The 19,661-nt window shown below is 34.3% G+C and overlaps 1 protein-coding gene across 2 annotated transcripts in view; it reads right to left on the bottom strand.

Moving 5' to 3' along the window:
• The window catches only part of DGKB (diacylglycerol kinase beta), a gene marked incomplete at both ends in the record, with an annotated part of 297,216 nt that overhangs the window by 116,753 nt on the left and 160,802 nt on the right, over positions 1-19,661 (bottom strand). For both annotated transcript variants that reach the window (XM_084201490.1, XM_084201489.1), the window contains one exon: positions 16,728-16,792. In XM_084201490.1, coding sequence (XP_084057616.1) covers positions 16,728-16,792 — 65 coding nt within the window. The remainder of the gene's footprint in view (positions 1-16,727; positions 16,793-19,661) is intronic.

Here is a 19,661-nt window from a genome sequence, read left to right as displayed (position 1 = left end):
ATTATTTCTAGGGCATTAAAGCAGAAATTATTGTTTTAGAGACAAAGCCAGTGCTCTTAAGACAACATAAAAATAGAGATCAAGCAGGACATCATGGACCTGTAAGGACTTCCTCTTTTAATTTGGAATTGAAGCTGGGTACTCTATAAACCATCTACTTTCAACATGGCAACATTTCCTATGTAAGGAAGGCCAATACACAGAGCTGTAACAGGATTTCTACACTTACTTGCACTATTGGTCCTTTTTGAAACTGTGAAAAGCTTGCCATATTTAGAAAGGCTTTCAGCCTGCAAACTGATGAGAGACCATCATGCTTCTTCATTAACATTCCAGTAATGGCATTTTACAGGCGGCCTTGTGTTAAGAATCGATTGGATAGGATTTGACATGATAAACCTGCTGTCTTTAGGCTGTTTCCTTATCTATAAAAGGCAAAAGTCCTAAGGGAAAAGTTTGCCATTCACCTCACCAGGCTATGGATTCTGGAAACCAAGGATAAAACATAAGCTCGGAACATCCCACCTACATCACCTCTTCCTTTACCACAATGTAAAACAAAGGAATTATACCTAGTAACTCCTACCTTGAAGACTTATATAGTTATATGACATTTTTAAAAATTAGATTTTTTTCTGGGATGCTGTATGAGCATGCCATTTTCAACCAAAAATATCTAGAATTGTTATATAAAATGTCATTTGAAGTAGCGATTTTACCATGATGATTGTCAGGAATCATCTATTTAGAAAGGGAGAAATATGGTCAATTGTTTGTAAATTGTTGGTCTATATGCTTATAGAGCTGATGTTGATCAACTTCTGGGTAGGAGTACTTTAATCTTAGGAGTACGAGTAGGAGTATGTTAATCTTTGTCATATGATTTACTTTACATGGTAAGAAAATTTTGTTAATATCCAACAATGATAAAAAAAAGACTGAATAATATTAAAAATATATTTTATAAATCCCTTCATTATTGAGTCTACAATATTAATCTACTGCTGTTAAATCAGTCAGTATTGCATCCCTTTTTGTAAATGACTGAATATTTTTCCTTTTCTGTATGTATATTTAGCACACTACAAAAAATATTCTTTCACTTCTTTCATAATGGTAATAAAAGGAACCTGATTACTTTTTACTTGTCCATAAAACATGTCCCCACAAAAACCTGAAGTTGATTAGGCCAGTATATCAAATATACATATGGAATAGTGCACACAAAGTAAGGCTTACTGGAATGTATGTACTAATTAGATGATTGCAATATTTAATAAAGTAACACTTTTTTCTACATTCAATTGTTTGAAATGGAAGTGATTTCTAGCCAGAACATGCTGTTTTTTAGTGTTTAAATCAGCCCCCCTTTATCAACACACTGATCATAACTGCTGTAATGAAACATCTTGGACCTTGAAAGTTTGAACACACTGATGAAATACTGAGAAAACAGTTTTTATTCCTTATTGTAGGATTAATTTCAAGGTTGTTGTGAACAAAAACAAAATACCAAAACATACACTTTCCCTTCTTCACTAGAGTAAGACTTCATTGAACTACAGGAAAAAAATCCTAATCTTATTAAAAGTGAAGGAATTGGAACACTTAAATACACTTTAAATGATCTTAGGCCATGCACTTTCCACCTTGGGCTTAGGCCAGGAAGTTAGTTTAAAGAAGTACTGAATACTACACAAATCCTAAACAGAGGAAATTGGCTTCAATGTTTTAAAACATAAGGTCAGTGAATATTACACTGATTCAATGTGATAGGCACAAGACCTGGTTGTCTAGATTTGACCCACTCATTTCACATTCATTGCTATTTCTCCACTGCCTTTACTGGAGTCTAGAATCACCAAAAAAATCACTCCGTGTGCACTCTACCTCAACAGCAACTGCATTTAGTTTTGCTTAAAATAGAGAATTAATCACTGCCAGTGTATTTTTTTTTCTCTGACAGTGCTTAAAGTTTGCAGTGAAATTAGAAAATGATTGTTAATTTACACATACAAGATAATTTTATGTGACTTAAGAAAGATTAAATAGAACAATCAGAAGTGACAGTGGAAGAAATTAAATCAGGATATGAATGAGCGCTGTTTTATACTGTAGGTGTTCCTGCAAAACCTAATGCTAATACTTAAACTCACCAGTTAATCACTTCCCATACTCTTTTTCAAATACTAACCTTTTAAAAAGTTGAATTAGCTTAAGAATAACTTGATATATTATTAGGATTCATTTAAAAAGTCCATACCGAAAAAGAATGGTACTCTTTTTAAACAGTTTTTAATTATTATGAGGCTTATATGAAGAGGAAAATATATTTTAACAAGCATCCACACAAGTGGTCTGATTATGCTTTTCTAATCTGCAAACCTAATTATCACCTTCTTATGGAGTACAAGGAACAGCTTTAGAAGAAAATTAATGTATCCTATCAGTGGGACAGTTTGTCACTTTATTAAATAATCATCTTCTTCGCAAATAAAATTGTTAGAAGCTTCATTGTATTAAGGAAAAAAATAAAACCCCTCACACCATTACGTATTAAAATTAACTTCCCACCGTTTCTTTAATGGCCTATTAAGCCTTCACTGTGGTGGATTATGAAGTACAAATGAGGGTAGCAACTGTTTCTAAAATGGTAAGAAACAAATATATTCTATGTACATTTTTTATTAAGGTGAGCTATTATGTCTTAGCAAACATTTAAACTATTTTCACTAGTTTCCAATGTAGAAAGTGTACATTAAACCCGAAGTAGATAATGTAATTCATTCTTCCTCTTTTTGATCTTCATCATAAGCAGTGGGACAAAACTAATATCTCTGTCTAGCTCTTTTTCTGTAAAACTGAAAATTAATATCCTATATTGCAACCCAGAAGATAAAATCAAACACAAATGTAATCTGAAGTGCTACCAAAGATGCCCCTGGAATAAATCTTTAGACTGACCTGTGCCAAAAAAGTAGAAATCTTGATAGAAATATTTAATACATCATCATTTAAAATATCAGTCTACCTAAGACTGAAATTTGACCTCCATATCTTCAAAGAATTCTGTGAAGTAGTTGCAAAATGTCACAGCTTGTAAATACATGCAGGAACCCATCTTGTAAACCAATACAGGGTGATATTGTCTGCCCTGTATGAAGTAATCCTATTGGGCACCAGTAAATAAAGACTTTATTTCACTGGCCATTGCAGTAAAAAAACTATAGTGCAGATTGTTACCTTTAGGTTTTTCCCCTCTCAGGATACATATTATGACTTCCATATAGAGTTAAACTAGATTATTTTTAGCTATCTTTGATTAAGCTGTATTATGCAGTGAAACCAAAAAAACACCCTACACATAATGAAGCCAATTTTAATGGAATTTTCATCTAGAAAGAGTTGTTAGCTAACAGATGGAATATCAGCTTAAAGCTACATATAAAAGCATACTTAACTACCCTTTATTAATTGTCTCTGGTGAGTCAATGCACATCACCTGCGACTTAGGAGACACAGTTTGTGTATACAGTATTTGCATTGAAGGCAAAAATTAATAAGCAACACCTCAGGCAACTGCTCTTACCTTTGCAATTCTAGCCACAGTTTTCATTGTTACCTGCTGGAGTTGTCACTCGGGGAGCATGACAGCAAAATCATCATCCAAGTCCCTTGGATGAGCCTATACTGTTCAGGTGCTCTGCTTCCTTTAAATAAACATTCACCATTTAACAAACAGAGAAGCAAAACCCCAAGCTGCCTGGCACAAGGCAACTTGTACTTAAGCAGCACAGAGGGAGAAGGTGAGTCTTAATCAGGGGGTTACAGCTGGGACTGTCTTATTTCAAGAAAGCACTGTAGCTCTCAGTGCAGCAGCAACTGCAAGAGAGGCAAAGTTCTCTTTCTGTCATGAAGGAAGGTTCTTATTTTTTTCCCATCAGGGAAACAATTTTCTGCTCCTCACTATCTCCAGGAATCTTTACTAGTCACATACCTTTTCCTCCTTCCAGAAAGCAGAATACTTTCCTCTCATGTGCAATCTAGAATTTCATAAGGTTAAGAAGATAAAGATAGTGATTTTCCTTAAGTATTATCTGATACAGTTAAAAAAGTTCACCTCCCACGGCTTGTGGGTAAGATATTTCCAGCCATAAAAATTATTCAATATTCTGTGATATTATACATGGGACATTAGCATTAGTCTGTAAAATAAGACAATCAGTCTGAAATATTGGAGGTTACTTAATTTTAATGTACAAGATAGTACCTCAGTTAATGAAACAAGATTGGAAGTCATTGTTTTTATAGTAAACACTGTCTCTGCATTTTTTAGCTTACAACTGTGAAGGTCAAAAGCATGTCTTTGGACAAAAGGTGAAAAATATAAAAACTCAGATCAGGATTTCAGTGATATAGTCTAACATTGCCAGGCAAAATGTCTGTGCTTATTTCCAAATCTAAATTCTTGGACAACAGAACAAGATAATCAGAATTAGATATGTCAGAGTGCTTTCAAAAAAACCCTAAAACCATAAAAGTAATTAATTCTAGAAAAACTGGATAGCAGTTAGTTTGCAGTAGCATTGATACTTTGCTTCATGCTTCTGAACAGACTTCCATGATGAAAATCCCTTCTTCATATGCTTTCAAAAGGGACTGCATCTCCAGAAGCTCTCACACACTTCTCACTGTGCATCAAAATCTTGGCACAGAAACTGAATATATCCTTTTCCAAACTACAGGTTTTAGTGTGCTACTAGTTCAGAGCATTAAATGGCCATACTTATGGTTTTATTACTTTAAATTTACACTATCAAAGAGTTTCCTGGTAGAAGTGTACACCACGTGCAACTTTATACCTTACTTCAGAGAGAACAAAGGTGTTCTGAAGAAGATAGACAATCTACTATCCAGGACTCAGAAAAGGCTAATACACAAAACAAAGCAGCATTTAAGACTTCAAGTAAGAGACATGGCTGAAAAGCACTTTTCTCTTGCTCTATCATCTTTTCCCTTTCCCTTTTTATTAAAATACTAAACCATGAGCATTAAGTAGCTCTTAATTTAGCTTTATAATAAAAATGGAAATCCTTCTTAACCAAGAGTATAGTTTTGTTGAAATCTGTACCCTTGATTATTTTATAAGGTGAAGGAACAAAGTTAAGTCAAGAATGGCAAAGAAAAAAGAAGTCAAATCAGAAAGAGAAACAAAAGAAGTCCTAAGACACCAGAGGAAGGAAAAGATGAGTGTGCCTTGTAGCAAGAACAAATTTCTTAGTTAAAATTTAATCTCAAAGACTTCCTTCACTAGAGACAGCTGAAATACATTTTTTAAGGACTAAGAAGCTGGTATAACAGGGAACCAGGGAACACTAGCTTACAATCCAGTGAACTCAACCAGTGCATACATTTTATCCAATACTTCTCACATTTCCATTTTGTAATGGAGCATGCTTCCAGAATGGCAGAGCTAGTGCCAACTCAGATGGCTCTGGAATCACAAGCAAAACAGCCATAGCGATATTGCCTTGTCCTTTAGGAGTTTAAATCTACCCTAAACATCAGGAGAACGTGTGGTCTTGTGCTTCATGCAGACCTTGCCATGCAGACCTTGCAGCGCCATTCAGCTTAGTAGTTCATTACACAGGTCAACTGTGACTGTCCATGAATCATTTTGAGAAACTGTCAGAATTAATGAAGGTTCAGAGTAGCCCTGACAGGCATCTTCTTTCTGTACCTCTAAGCAGTTCTGTCTTTGGCAGTGTTTGCTGCGTCTAATAGTCTCTCTGACAGGGACTGTTCTGCACCATGCCTATATTGCCTCATTCTACAATTTTAGTGTCATTGAGCATTGTGGGTCGTTAAGCAAACTACCCAGTCTAACCATTCAGAAGACTCCCTGGCAGTCACATTCCCAGCACCAGATACTGTCACTGCTGGCACCAAAGCCCCTTCAGAGAGGGCAGATCCACAGTAAGCTGACAGGTGCCAGCTTCTTCTATACCCCAACTTCTCTCCATACCCCACACACAGGTGGTCAGACCAGGTTTCCTCACCAGTTCAGCTCTAGGTTTCCCACAGCAAAGACTCAGATGCCTCATTCTATAATGCAATTTATTTACAGTGCAGTAACAGAGAGACAACTTAGGCTGGTTTCTCCGAGGAGGGACCCCTAACAAAGGATCCCTGGGCTTTTAGACCCTCTCAGTTCAAGCACGTGTAAATCTCTTCCTCCTGAATCTTTGTCTCCTACTGTCTACTGCTTTGTCTGGCTCCCAGGGTCCACTCACCTAGCTAGCACCACAGCTCTTCATGGCAGTTCATGGCTTATTGTCTCCTGCTGCTGCTCTCTTATTCTAGATTTAACAAAAGCACTTCATTCTGGCATGCAGATATTACATAAAACATAAAAATCACCTTTGCAGCAGAGGTGTCCAGGTTCCAGGATACTTATTTTGCTTATGTGACTAAAGTAGTGGATAAATATTTCTAGTAGTTTGAGCAATATAGTAAAAACTCAGAATTTCACCAGACTTCAAATAATACAAAACTGCATCTTCACCTGGCAACCTCATGGCAGAGTCAAATTCCCAACTGTTTACTTGTTATCTGTGTTTCTGCTGTAGTTGAGAACTATGGACTTTGAATTTTCCTTATAGTCCTGCTCCTATTTTGTTTTTTAGTCACTAAAACACTTTCTGAGTAAGAGAGTGTATCTGATTATTGCTTGTCAGAAGGGGGACTTGAGTCCCAACTCCCTCTGCCTCGCTGACTGCCCTATGATGCCAGTGGAAAAACAGCCCCATGGCTGCAGTGTCCTGGCTGCTGCGCAGCTCTCCTGCTGCACGGTTTTTTTGGATAAGCCATACTTAGGTCAATCCACTCAGGTTTCATTTGCAAAACCAAGAAAAACTTATCAATTAAATTTATGCTCCCAAATCACTTTCAGTGAAGATTTACACTACAATTCTCTAGGCAATCAAAGCAGCTAAACATATTGAAGATTTCATTCAGTGTGAATAGTCAGCTGCCTGGTATCAGCAAGAAGAACATATTTCTTTGATTAACACTTTTTTCTTTCTTTGAACATCAACAAAATCTTGATAAAAACCCTAGATTGACAACTTAACACAGCCTTCAAGGCTCTACTATCAAAATCCAAAACACTTAGGAAGCTTCTGCTACTTCTGCTGTTACTGTAGTTATTAATATATCACCATAACTATAAGAAAAAATCCAAGAAGAATTTTAGCTCATAAAAAAAAAAATCAATTCTGCCCTTGTTTTTTATATATTGTGAGCACAGATATGCTAACCACAGAGAAAAGTTCTCCAGCTGGCCATTATACTCCCAAATCACAAAGTTACTGTTCCAAAGAGCATTCGATGCCTTTAGACATCTTCATAATTGGCTCAGAAATAGCATGCTGCAAGAAAGGTTAGCAGACCTTGCTGTCCCTCATATGGACAAATCTTTATTAAAAACAGTGTAACTGAAAGGTTCTCAAGAATCAGGAAACCATATTACTTGCAGCCGCTCCCTAAGTCTAATTTGAACCAAAAAAAAAAAAAAAAAAAGAAAAAATGGCAAAACTAACTTCTTCCTCTTACTATTAAATTAAAATCCTTGGTAGCTTTTACCATATCTACCTATGTCATGTGGATTCAAATGACACTCTGGTCCTAAATTTTAGCTCATAGGGGAAAAAATAACCTAAGTTCAATATTATTTTTGAAATTAATATTAATTTCTCAACCTAAGGAATAGTATTATTTTTTGTCATAATTAAGCTGACTTACAGGGATTGAAACTGGGTTTGACTCAATACTTTCCAATCCTAATAAATTCCAAGTAACTACCAGACAACAGTTTTTATGTTCAATGATTTTCTCCTTCTCCTATTGTGGTCCATTTTATGCCATGGCATGTGAACAAAGCAGAAACATCAAGCTCATTCTCACAATACCTGATCAGTAATGAATTCAGAATTCTGTAACTCCTGATCTTTAAAACTTTGAGAAACAATACCAAAATGACACTGTTTCCCCACACGTTTCTTTGCCCATCTTGTATCCTGTCTTGGCAGATTCCTCATAAAGCGCTGGAAGGAGGCAGAGGTAGAGTGATCCCTTAGCCAACAATTTGCAACATGCCTTGTTGATCTGAACCCTTTCACCCAAACCAGAGCTGAACATTAGAAAGCACTCAAGACAATATATATATAACGTGTATTTCCTGAAGGGCAAATAGAGATCTAATTGAACATGAACTATTTCTGTTTTAGTAAACTGGAAAAACTTTTTAAATTCCCACAATTTCTCTGTGTGACAAAGAGAAGAGTTGAGAGTAGGATTTAGTGTCAATGTTAATGGTGAGAGAGAAAATGACCATCCATTAATATTCTGCTTCAGAAGCAGCTGTAGATCAATAGTTGCCAATCGTTCAGCAATAGAATTGTAAGAGAAGCCAGACAGGAATTCCTTCAGTGCCCTGACAGCACACAGAAATATCCTAAAATGAGTAAGTCTGTCTTAGGAATGGCAAGAACAGAAGAAATTATATTATTTTGTTTCAAAGGCATAAATGACCAAAATAGTATTCCCAAAACACATCAGAACTTCTCTTAGGCAGTCTATGAAGTATCATGAGGGAAATGCAGACAACAGAACTTTAAACCACTTTTATCTCTTACATATACCTGGCTTCAATAGCAGTAGTGTCAAAAATCAGAAAAAGCAACAGCCATTCCCTTTAAATCATCAAATCAGCCAATACATTTTCTCAGGTGTTTTTTAGTTTGTGCTTTTTTCTAAAAATTTATTTAAAAATTTGTTTCACAAACACACACATACACAGACAAAGGTATTGAAAAAAAAGTATTTTGGCTATCATTAGATAACAAAAAAATATAAAAAAACCCCACAAATATGAAAGAATAGAAAATATAAGTTTGGTTATATCAATGCTAAAGATGTCTTCAATACTAAGACAAATACCTCTCACTTTTGATTATATAATCATGTAATTTTCAGGGGAAATACAAAGAAGCAGTAACAGGCATTATTTTAGAAGTAAAACCAAACTCCAAAATTACTCTGAAGGCAATGATAGCAACAATGCAGTTACAACAAAGGCACTATTGTACAGTTGCATCTATTTTCAGAAATGCATTACATGAATTGCTTTATGACATATAAAACAAATATTTTCAAAATATTTTCTTTGGAAAAATATATCCTATGTTAATTAAAGAAGATATAAATCAGAAGAGAAAAGGAACTTTAAATGAGAGAGATCTGCTTGACTGATCTTATTTTCCAAGATACTCATATTATAAACTGGAAAAACCTCTAGTTTGCACATTTCTTAGAAAGGGCATGCAACCTATTGCAATAAAAATAGGGCACTTGGAATCAGATCAGAAAACAGTCAGATTACTTAATGAAAACACATAGGCATGGGCCAGGAAAACTACATTCAAATGGGATAAAGAGGGAAATGGAAAATGTTATCTGAAATGATGGAGATGTTGACAGAGGTTCTTTATTTGATACATTAAGTACTTAAAATCACTTCAGTTATACAATCAATGAAGATAAGAACTTTGGTTACTTAATCAGGAACTGACATATTGGTTGAAAGCATTACTTTTAAGGTAATCTATTAAAAAATGACTTTTGAACAGTAGTACTAAGGGTTAGGAAGACTGGCTAAACTACTCAAAATTTTCTTTCCAATTACATAAGTTTGTCTAATATGATATAAACCAACTCGCAATTGCAGAGTGAAGGGTTGAAATCTGGAGTATATTAGTCAGAAGATTCAGGATCTGAAGCAAATCTAGGATCCAATTTCTTGTGAGTTAAAGAACAGGAGAAGTAAAAGCACATGCTGTATATTGTGTCAGTCTGTGGTGTGCTAAAGGAGTATTTGGGTTCTTCTCATTATCTACGGGAACTGTAGTAGGGGCTTAATTACCAGAATTAAAGGATTAAAAAAAGAACCATAAAGCACCCACAGTTCAATCTAAAGGTTTTCATTTTTCTGATTAAATTTTAATTTCTTTGTACTAAAGAGCAATGTGTTTATGTTTAATAAATAGGAAGTGTAAAATTTATCCCTTAACAATTCATTTCATTGCTTTTAATGGATTGGATATTGTCAATCATATTACATGTAAGTGTGTTGTGGCCACTTAGCAATCTTGACTGGATTTTGAAAGAAGGTTTTGTTGGGTTTGTGACATATATTAGAAATGGCTACTGCTTAACTGTCTATAAAACCCAGCATCTGTTGTAAACATGAATTATAGCCACATCAAACTTATGTAAAGATTAGCCATTTACTTCTGAGATTTGAAAATTAATTCATTCAAAATGAAGCTTGAAGCTGCAAATCCATGTGAGTGTTCATTAGTTCTGATTATAAGCCCTCTCAAAAAAAAAGATGAAGCATTTGATAAAACCCTCTTCTATTACAAAGTACTTTATTTAGCATGTCCATGAAAAAACAAGGAAAATAACCTTCTTGATTGGTATAGAATTACTTGACCATACTTTATCAACACGGAACAAACAGCAAGCAGTAGCTTAGCAGTTTTATTACAGTTCTTTCATATCTACTATAGACTCCACTCACATCTGAATTTACAACAAATTAAAGAAGTTAGAAATATTTTCCTATCATGGTGTTTTTCACTGTTATTTCAAATGGCGTGACTATACCATGAAAGAGATCAAGAATTTATTCCTACAGAGTTACATTTGCCTTTAAGACATTGTAATAAAAGGCAATCGCTTTAATTAATTAAGGAATGTGCAAAACATCCACTGGGCACTTCAATACATAGAAAAGGTTTGGTGACCTGCACTCAGTAAGGAAACATCATCTGCAATAAATTTCTTAACCAGCCTGACGCAAGTTGAAGAAAATTAGATTTGATTGACCTTGGGCTGTAGTATATGGATAGAACTTTTGTGAATCAACAGTTTGTTACTTCCACAATGCATGTTGGGCTAATCCCTCTGTATGATTCTGCTTCATAAACAGTCCTGTCTCCTAAAAATAATTTTAACCCTTTAACATTAACCCCAAACACTTTACTTAACAATTTCCAAACAAACTGTTTTTTTAAACAGCTGGGTATCACTACCTATCTCATAAACATATAACTTTCTTTAAAGAAAAAAAAGGACAACATTCCCCTATCTTGTAAGAGTGTATATGTTAAACATTTGTTTTTAAAGGTGCAGAATGGCGATCCCCTCAAACGGAAATGCCTGACAAAGCCGGAACCCAGTTTAGTCCTGCAGTAGTGAATTTGATAGCTGCAGACCCTGAGTATACAAAAATAAATTCATTGCTCTGCTTATGGTCTGATACAGCACACTGCTTTCAGAGATGTACTTTGAAACCCCAGGGGAAGCCTAGGACGTAGGGATTCCTGCTTATCATACATTTTTATACATCACACTGCCTCTAGTCTTCATAACTCTGAACCTAAGGTTCCCCAATCACACCAGCCTCCCAGACAGCTGCTATAGAAAAATGTTTAAGAGCATAAGAAGTCTCTCAAGCAGAGGGAATTAGCCCATTAGAACTTTCTAGAGAAATTATAAAAACATGAAATCTTGTATCAGAGAGAGGTGCAGATACTGCAGATACAAACTTCTGTGATTTTGCTCTGTAGACGGCAGACACAGGCTAAACCAGCTTTATGTTCCAACTATCTTCCTTTGTCCCAACTCAAGCACACACTACCTGTTTCTGGTACTATTTCTAAAGGCGGGCTACTACATATTTGAAGTCTGACAAAAAAACATGCCAGTTGTTTTTTTATTTCTTTCTCTCTTACAAGAATTATAACCAAGAACTAGGCAGAGTATGTTGTCTAACTACAAGCCATCTCTCGGTTGTGGGAAAATATTTTGTGCTCTATTGCAAATATTTTCACCTTGCTTTGCTTCTTCTGATGACTACAGTTGCAGTAATGCTGCCTGAGTTCAGAGGTACTGTTCCCTGGAGTCTTAATCTTTTTTGAAAAGGAACCTGTGGGTTCAATGGGATAGGTAACAGATGTCTGCAATCTGGTCTCTCTGTGGGGCCAGTGACTTCTTTTTAAACACTTTCATATCAGTCACAACCAAGCATGGAGGAGAGGTTGAAGGAGAGGCTGAAATGTCTGCAATTAGAGTTAGGAATTTTCTTGATGCTTAGTATATTCACTGAAAAGATGTAGTTGTTATTCAATCCAAGAGACTCTATCACCCAAACTGAAAAACTGGAAGAATAATGAAGATATCAAAACAGTTTTGTTCTATCCAAAATGAAACGCTTTGACTCTCGATTCTAAGCTAAAATAAGTCAACTTAAAACAAAGCTGAGTACAACTGAGAGTAGACCATTTAATTTACACCAACATAACTGATTTTGCTCTTTCTTTAAACTGATTTTTTCCCTTTCAGTCACAAAACTTGAACTTGCCTTCAATTCCAGTACTCAAGTGGAATAATTATGTTCTTTTTATTTTTGCTATCAGGAAGGACTAGACATTGCTTATAATAAAGCTTTTGATTACAGTAACAGCGTAGGCATGACAGGACTTTTTTTTTTCCTTCTTTTTTTTGATATAACTAAAGATATGATGCTATAACTACATTGTATAGGTGCAGTACCCAAGTCAGGACATGCAGAATAATGCTAAAGATTCAATGATCTGCCATTTCTCCTACCTTTTCTTACTGTGGCCTTTCTTTATTCTCCTGGAGAACACTTGCACAAGATAAATCAGTACTTTCTATTACTTAAAAACTTTCTGAGAGATTAAATGTATACGTATCAGCACAAATTAAAAGCATAATTTAACAAGTTGAAAGGGAATCTCAAAAGTATATTGTCAGGAATTTGACATAGATGAAGTTATTAGGAACTTTTTATGCTTTAGGTTTTCTTCATAGAAGATGGTAATTGATATTTGAAAACTTCAAAGACAATGTACTTAAGACTGTAAATATATTTTATAAATCCTACTTTAGTTTACTGAGACTAAGAAATATCTTTTCTGCTATGGGATGCCAAAGCATCAAATTAGTGCATCTAATTGAACTGAGTATGATTTTAGAAAAGCTAACATCAACCTGAATTATTTTTTTGTTGAAAATATTCTTTGTTTTCTTGTGTATATTCCAGTCACATAACTCATACATCTGTTATTCCCAGCATAGAGCCTATCATGTTTACACAGATCTCCCTGTAGGGCATTTTGGCCTAACTGAATCATTATTTCAACTGAATGTCCTAGTTTAGTGATACTTTTACTTGAAATACTGCCTTTTGCAAATTTTATCCCCACTGCCACTAACTCAGCCCTTCCACACTTCCATTGGAAAATCTGACCTTACTCTCAAGCAGAAGATGCTGGGAAGGAAACTGATTTCTCTAGCAGAAGGTTGTGAGCACTTCAGACCTGTAGAGTGGGTAATGTGACAGCTGAGATTTTGGGGTTTATGAACCTTATAAACACCTTTACAAGGTTTATAAATCTTAATGCAATGTCAGTCCTGGTTTCTGATGAAGTGTGCTAATGATCAAAAGATATAATTAAAAGGTCCTATTAAGATACATTATTTTCACAGAGCTCAGGATGCTATTACTGTGTCCTCATTTCCATTTGCTATTTGGCCACCAGCAGAATTCTTCTCTTCCAGACCTCGGTTTAGGAGCAAGTAATGTGTATTTTAAAATCACTGGTAGACATTTATGCTGATCCTTTTTGGAAAAATATATGGAGCCATTCCATATCACAACTATACATATTACAACTATAACATTTTCAAGATATTAAGGTATGTATAAACTATTTTTTCATTGAAAATTAAGCTTCTGAGACTCTTTTCACAAAGGAACTTGGTTTAAATTTTTCAAGAAACTCAAATAACCAGGTGCTTCATTACAAAGCAAACCATTGATAATGTGGATTTTTAGTACAGGAATATTTATACATACTCAAACTTAGATTTTCCAAAGACTTATGTCTAACTATCTCTAGGCAATTTAGAAATCTAAAACTAAATTTATTACTTTTTATTTTTAATAAGTCAGTAATACTAAGTGCTGGTGTCCAAAATCTGTGAACCCTGTGGAATTTCAAAATATGACACAGTTCCCAAGAACTAGTGATCTAGTTCCAAAGAAAGCCACAACATTGGCTAGTAGTCTTTCTAAGTATGGAAATATTCTCTCATCTTCATTTTGAGAAGATAAACAAGCACAAAAAGATTTTGCTTTTACACAAGTAGAATGTGTCAGGAGTTTTCCTATTAGTTCACCCTATTTACACATAAACCTTGGGATCAGAGCGGTAAGGAATATCCTCAGGAATCTGAGGATCATTAACAGGATTTAATGTGAAAGATTCTCTAATTCCAAACTTTACCTAACTTACTTCACTGAAGCAAACACAACACCTGTGTATTTCAAAAGACTTCTGCACACAACATAAACTTAAAGTTTCTCTTCAGTAAAGAAAAGTTTTGCATGTTCATTTTTCAGAGTAGAACCTCAGTGGAAGGACCTGCTGTGAATGATAGCTATGTAAGTTAAAATGTTGGAAAATTAGGCAAGAGGAAACTAACATAAAAGCAAAAAAGAATTATTTTTTTAAAATCACAAGAGATATGCCCATGTGACAGTGAAAGATTTTCAAATGAGTAATGTAGGGTTTTCAAAGGAGCAGGTGCTGTTAACTATGGAGTCCACTATGAATCAGACTTGAGTTGGACTTGCTGAGCCTAAATAATTTAGATTGCATATAAAATTCTACATTCTAGTGAATTAAGATTTGAGGCTCAGCAGACAAATAAAAAGGGGGTTTCTTTTCATACCCCCCAGGAAAATGCTCCTGCAATGTGTTATCAATTTATTTCAACACGCAAATAAGTGGTAATGAAAAAAGTATTTGTGAATGAACATCATCTGGAAAATTCTATTGAACAAACATAGAAAACCCTTTTTTTTTCCCCCCTCACTATACAAAAGAAAACACATTTTAAAATATCAGCTTATATTATACTTTGCTCAAGTCTTTATACTGTTTTTTAGAAAGGCATAACCTTTCTGAATAATTTTTATATATCTAGAGAATCTTTGCTTTTTTAAAGCTCTTTCAATATCTCCATACCAAAGTATGTAGGGACTGGGACTATATATTTTTGTAACTAATTTCCTTAAGATAATGTTAGAAATATCAGGTTCCTTAAAATATAGATGAATTTCAAGGTGAGTCTGCTAGCAGATGTTATTAATGGCATATGATTTATTGTGACATGAAATCTGATCTGAAACTCATGTTATTAGCTGAGCTTTTTATAAATTATAATTGCCAACTGCTGAAAATATGCAGAAAGACCACTGATAAACTAGCTTCATCTTCAGGGCCTAGAATATAGTCATTTGCTAAAAGTCCAATATCTCTAGTCCTGCTGAGAGGGTACAGTACATTGGGATGCATAGATTAGGTTTGAGTTCAGATCTTATCATAGTGTAATTCTTTCAGAATGAGAACCACCGGAGCTAGGAAAAGGAGGTCATAGAAAACAAATATGTACTATGTGACATAAAAAGAAACAGACACTTGGGTTCACAGTATGTCATTGTAGAGATGCTAAGCAAATTGAGTATTTGTGAAAAAGAGGCCCCCGTTCTGACTATTAGCTATAAAACATATACTTTTAACAAAAAAAAAAAGTAAGCAAGATAATTTTCAAACATATTTAAAACATCATTCTGTACAGCTCTTAGATGAGAAAACAAACAGCATATTTTTTCATCCTAAGGTCTGTGAAGATTTGCATCTACAGGAGACCTTCCAGGTCACCCTCATGGAAAACTGAACACTCTATGTTCACTGTGACAAAACATCTGTGTTAATAATTATTTCTAGACATTCTCCATTTATTCCAAATAATGTTGTATCTTACTTTTCTCTCCCCATGTATCTTTAAATGTTAATTAAAGTTTCTGAAATGTTGCTTTTACCCACCACAACTTACTTGCTAAATTACCTAAATAAGAAGAAACAAACATAAACATTGCATTATGAATGTTATCTACTCAACAAACCAGATATTGAATTTACAGTAAACGTAATGCATTTTTAATCTCCAGAAAAGCTCTGCAACAGCACTAAAGATTCAGAGAGCAACACAAGAAACAGATGCAAAGTCTCATTCCTGACTTTTTTTTATAGAAGCAAATTGTTTAGCGATAAAAGCAGTTCTGTGTAAAATGGCATTCCCTTGCCCTTACTAAGAGTATATATGGAAGAGCCCCCGTCAATGTACCAGTGCGAGTGTGGGAATGAAACATAAGGATCACCATCTGCAGCTGTCTAAGAAGTGTTCTTCAGAGCCTAATGGCAAAGTGTCAGTTCAGGGATCCTCACAAACACAATGTTTCATCTTGTCCATGCTAGCCCCCTTACAAGGCAAACATTTCACCTGTGAGAAGAGTTTATTTATAATGCTATTCATTTCAGCTGAAATACCAGATATCAAAAAGTTACACTACAAGCAGTCTAGAAGCATATGCCTAATATAAAATGAACCAATTTCCTCTCTTTTATAAGAATCAATATTTTAAAAGATGTGAGAAACTTAACCCTCGCAGAACATATCTTAATAGCATGGAAAAATATTTTTATATGCATATATTTTTAGATTCTTACCTACTGTTGAACTTCTCTGGATGTTTTTCTCTCATGATATGGAATCTGTGGGCAATTGATGCATCCTAACAGGAGAAAAAAAAGCGCACCATAAATCTTTTGTGAGAGGAAAACTGCAAAACAGAAGACCCAAACTGTACACAATGCATGTCATTTGTAAGGTGTTTTGTGAACTGTCATTTTCAACAACAGCAATACTCTTTTCACTTAGAAAGCTTACAGGTACACTGTTCCCAGAATGGGATGTATCTGAACTTAATAATTTATTATTCTTGTTGCAGTCTCCATTACTTCTTTTTACAAATCAGACATGATAGCTCAGTGTAGTTGAAGTGTCTTCAAATTTATACAGCGAATAATATTCAGATATGGTGAAGGTTTTCTTTAAGACTATTAATAGAGCTCTGTCTTCCAAAAAAACCAAATAAGCCATTTGAAATCCATTTCTTTAGTAAAAGTGAGTGACAGATTCACCAAAGTAACTTTACATATACAAGTTTACATATACAATGCCATTTCATATGGCATTCAATAGCTTTCTCTAAAAGCTATTGGGTAGAAAATAGAAGATTCTCCATTTGTTCTACGTCAGGATGTGAAATCATGTGGGGAAATACTGCTTAATATAAAAAAGATATTTTTTAATTAAACAAATTTTATCAATATTTTAAAATTAAGTAAATTATGTTAATTAATAATATAATCAAATAACATGTATGTGAAATGAAATAGCCATATCAAATATTTGTAAGTGTATAACATTAGAAGAGAATCAACCCATTGTGCTGGTGGGAATTGTTGAAAATAGAATATTTGGAACTGATTTGCTAGAATCTGTTTTCAAAGCATTTTTTCTGTCTTCTTTGGAGGTATGAAAAGAAATTTTTCCTCATATCAGATAATGTAATTTTTATTTCTCATAATAATTATTAAAACTTTACCAACTGGAAATTAATCTTTAATTTTTCAATGTTTGTATTAAATGAATTGTTAAGAGTAGGAAATCTAGCAACTCTTGAGTCTTGCAGCAGATAGTAAACACAGAGAAATCCATTTGGATCACGTCTTTTTAGTTATGTCTTAAAATTCTGGATGCATATGAATATAAATTTAAGAGGAGTTAGTCCAGTTAGTAAGAGATTTCAATGAACTCCAGTTTCCATGCAAATAGCATTTGAGAAAAACTACAAATAAAACTGTCACTATAACCAACTGTCATACATTATGAACTTGCCCTCCTATTATTTATCAACTTAAAAGATTATGGAACTGTAAACACTAAAAATTGGAGAGAAATACTAAATTCAGTATAACCCTACATCTAACAACATTTTAAATTTTCAAACAATGGGAATTAGAACTTGGAGGAAAAGTCCCCCAAATTAAATACTTAATTTAATACTAAAACGTGTATTAAGGATTCCAAACATGACTAAAACTTTTGTTCATAATAATTTTTATTTAAACAAATCAATGTTAATCTAATTCACAAATAAACAAGTATTTGATGCAGATATAAAGGTACCCACTAATAAAAGCCATTGCTTCAACATTTTGTGTTTTAAAAAGTTTTGTGTTTACTATAATCTTAAGCAGGGGATGCACCAGAGAACTGATTGGTCCAACCTTCAATGTTTGGTTTACTAACTTATGGGTGCTTTGAGAAGATAAATGTTGAACTTGGATACCATTAAATTCAAAGGTAAAATTGTTCAGATAGATTGACAACATATAAATAAACTTTTACAATTATGAATAAAAAGCAAGGCATAATTCATAAAATACAACACACGCTATCTACTTAAAGGTGTAACACAGTATAGAATTTTTAGGCAAAACTTGTAATCATTGATCAATTTAAATCAGTTAGTAGCAACATTAAATTTATTGACTCCATCAAGGTACTCAATTTTTTTATAAACTTGCTATGTATTTTCTAAAGACGTACATAGTTTGCTGCTTTATGCACATCACACAATTATTCATGTATTTTTCTATTATATTTAAGAATGGAATTGTCATTCAACATTTCACTGTTCTGCAAGGAAATGACAGCAAAACTCCCAAGTGAATGGGGCTAGTCAACAAATGCCTTATTGTTCTGTCCTCTCATCCAAACTGTCATCGGAAACTTTCAGTGCTGTATTCTCAAACTGCACTCCTTTTTAATTCATTTTTATGTGCAATTTTATAAGGCAAATATCCACAAGTATCCAGGTGATCCCACAGTTCTTGGAGACGGATGAAATAAAGCTGACAGTAAATCCTGAGACAGCACACTTCTAAACAATGGCTGCTAGCTGAACTAAAATAATAACTCTGTTAACTTTAGAAAGACACATCATTCATACTTAATCCCGCATTAGATGCACCAGCATTAGAAAAGTATATTTGTTAGCTAGTTTCATATGAAAAAGAAATGAAAAGGACTATTGTAGTTAACTGTTCATTTTCTACACACTGAGGCATAAGACAGACCCAAGACAAAACGAATAAAGGAGTAGAAGCATTTTTGACAGCAACTAGGAAACAATAATCAAGGACTAACTGTCTAATGAATGAAATGAAAAGGCTAATGTGCTTACTCACGCAGAACAAACGCAAGGCACAAACAAGCCAAGGATCAATGCCCACTGCAGATGGCAAACAGGCAGTTGCTTCCATGCAAGGTTGATTTGATCAGAATTTTTCCCTCCCTGAACATTGTCTGACTCCAAAATTAATCAACTGACTTAATGAACAGAGAGGTAAAAAAAGTAATAAACCCAGCTAATTTTGACAGGCATGCACAAGATAGGGACACATCAGGTTAATTTCACTAAAAAAAATTGCTGAAGAGCTACTTTTATTGATGGAAACTGTAAACGAGAAAAGTAACCACACACAGATAAGGTCAAAAGTAGGGGAGCTGCTACAGCTTCCTTCAGCTTATAC

The sequence above is a fragment of the Fringilla coelebs genome (assembly GCF_963513975.1).
Source record: "Fringilla coelebs genome assembly, chromosome: 1".
NCBI classification, from domain to species: Eukaryota; Metazoa; Chordata; class Aves; order Passeriformes; family Fringillidae; genus Fringilla; species Fringilla coelebs.
Note: the sequence above shows the minus strand (reverse complement) of the source record. Positions and strands in the feature narration are given on the sequence as shown.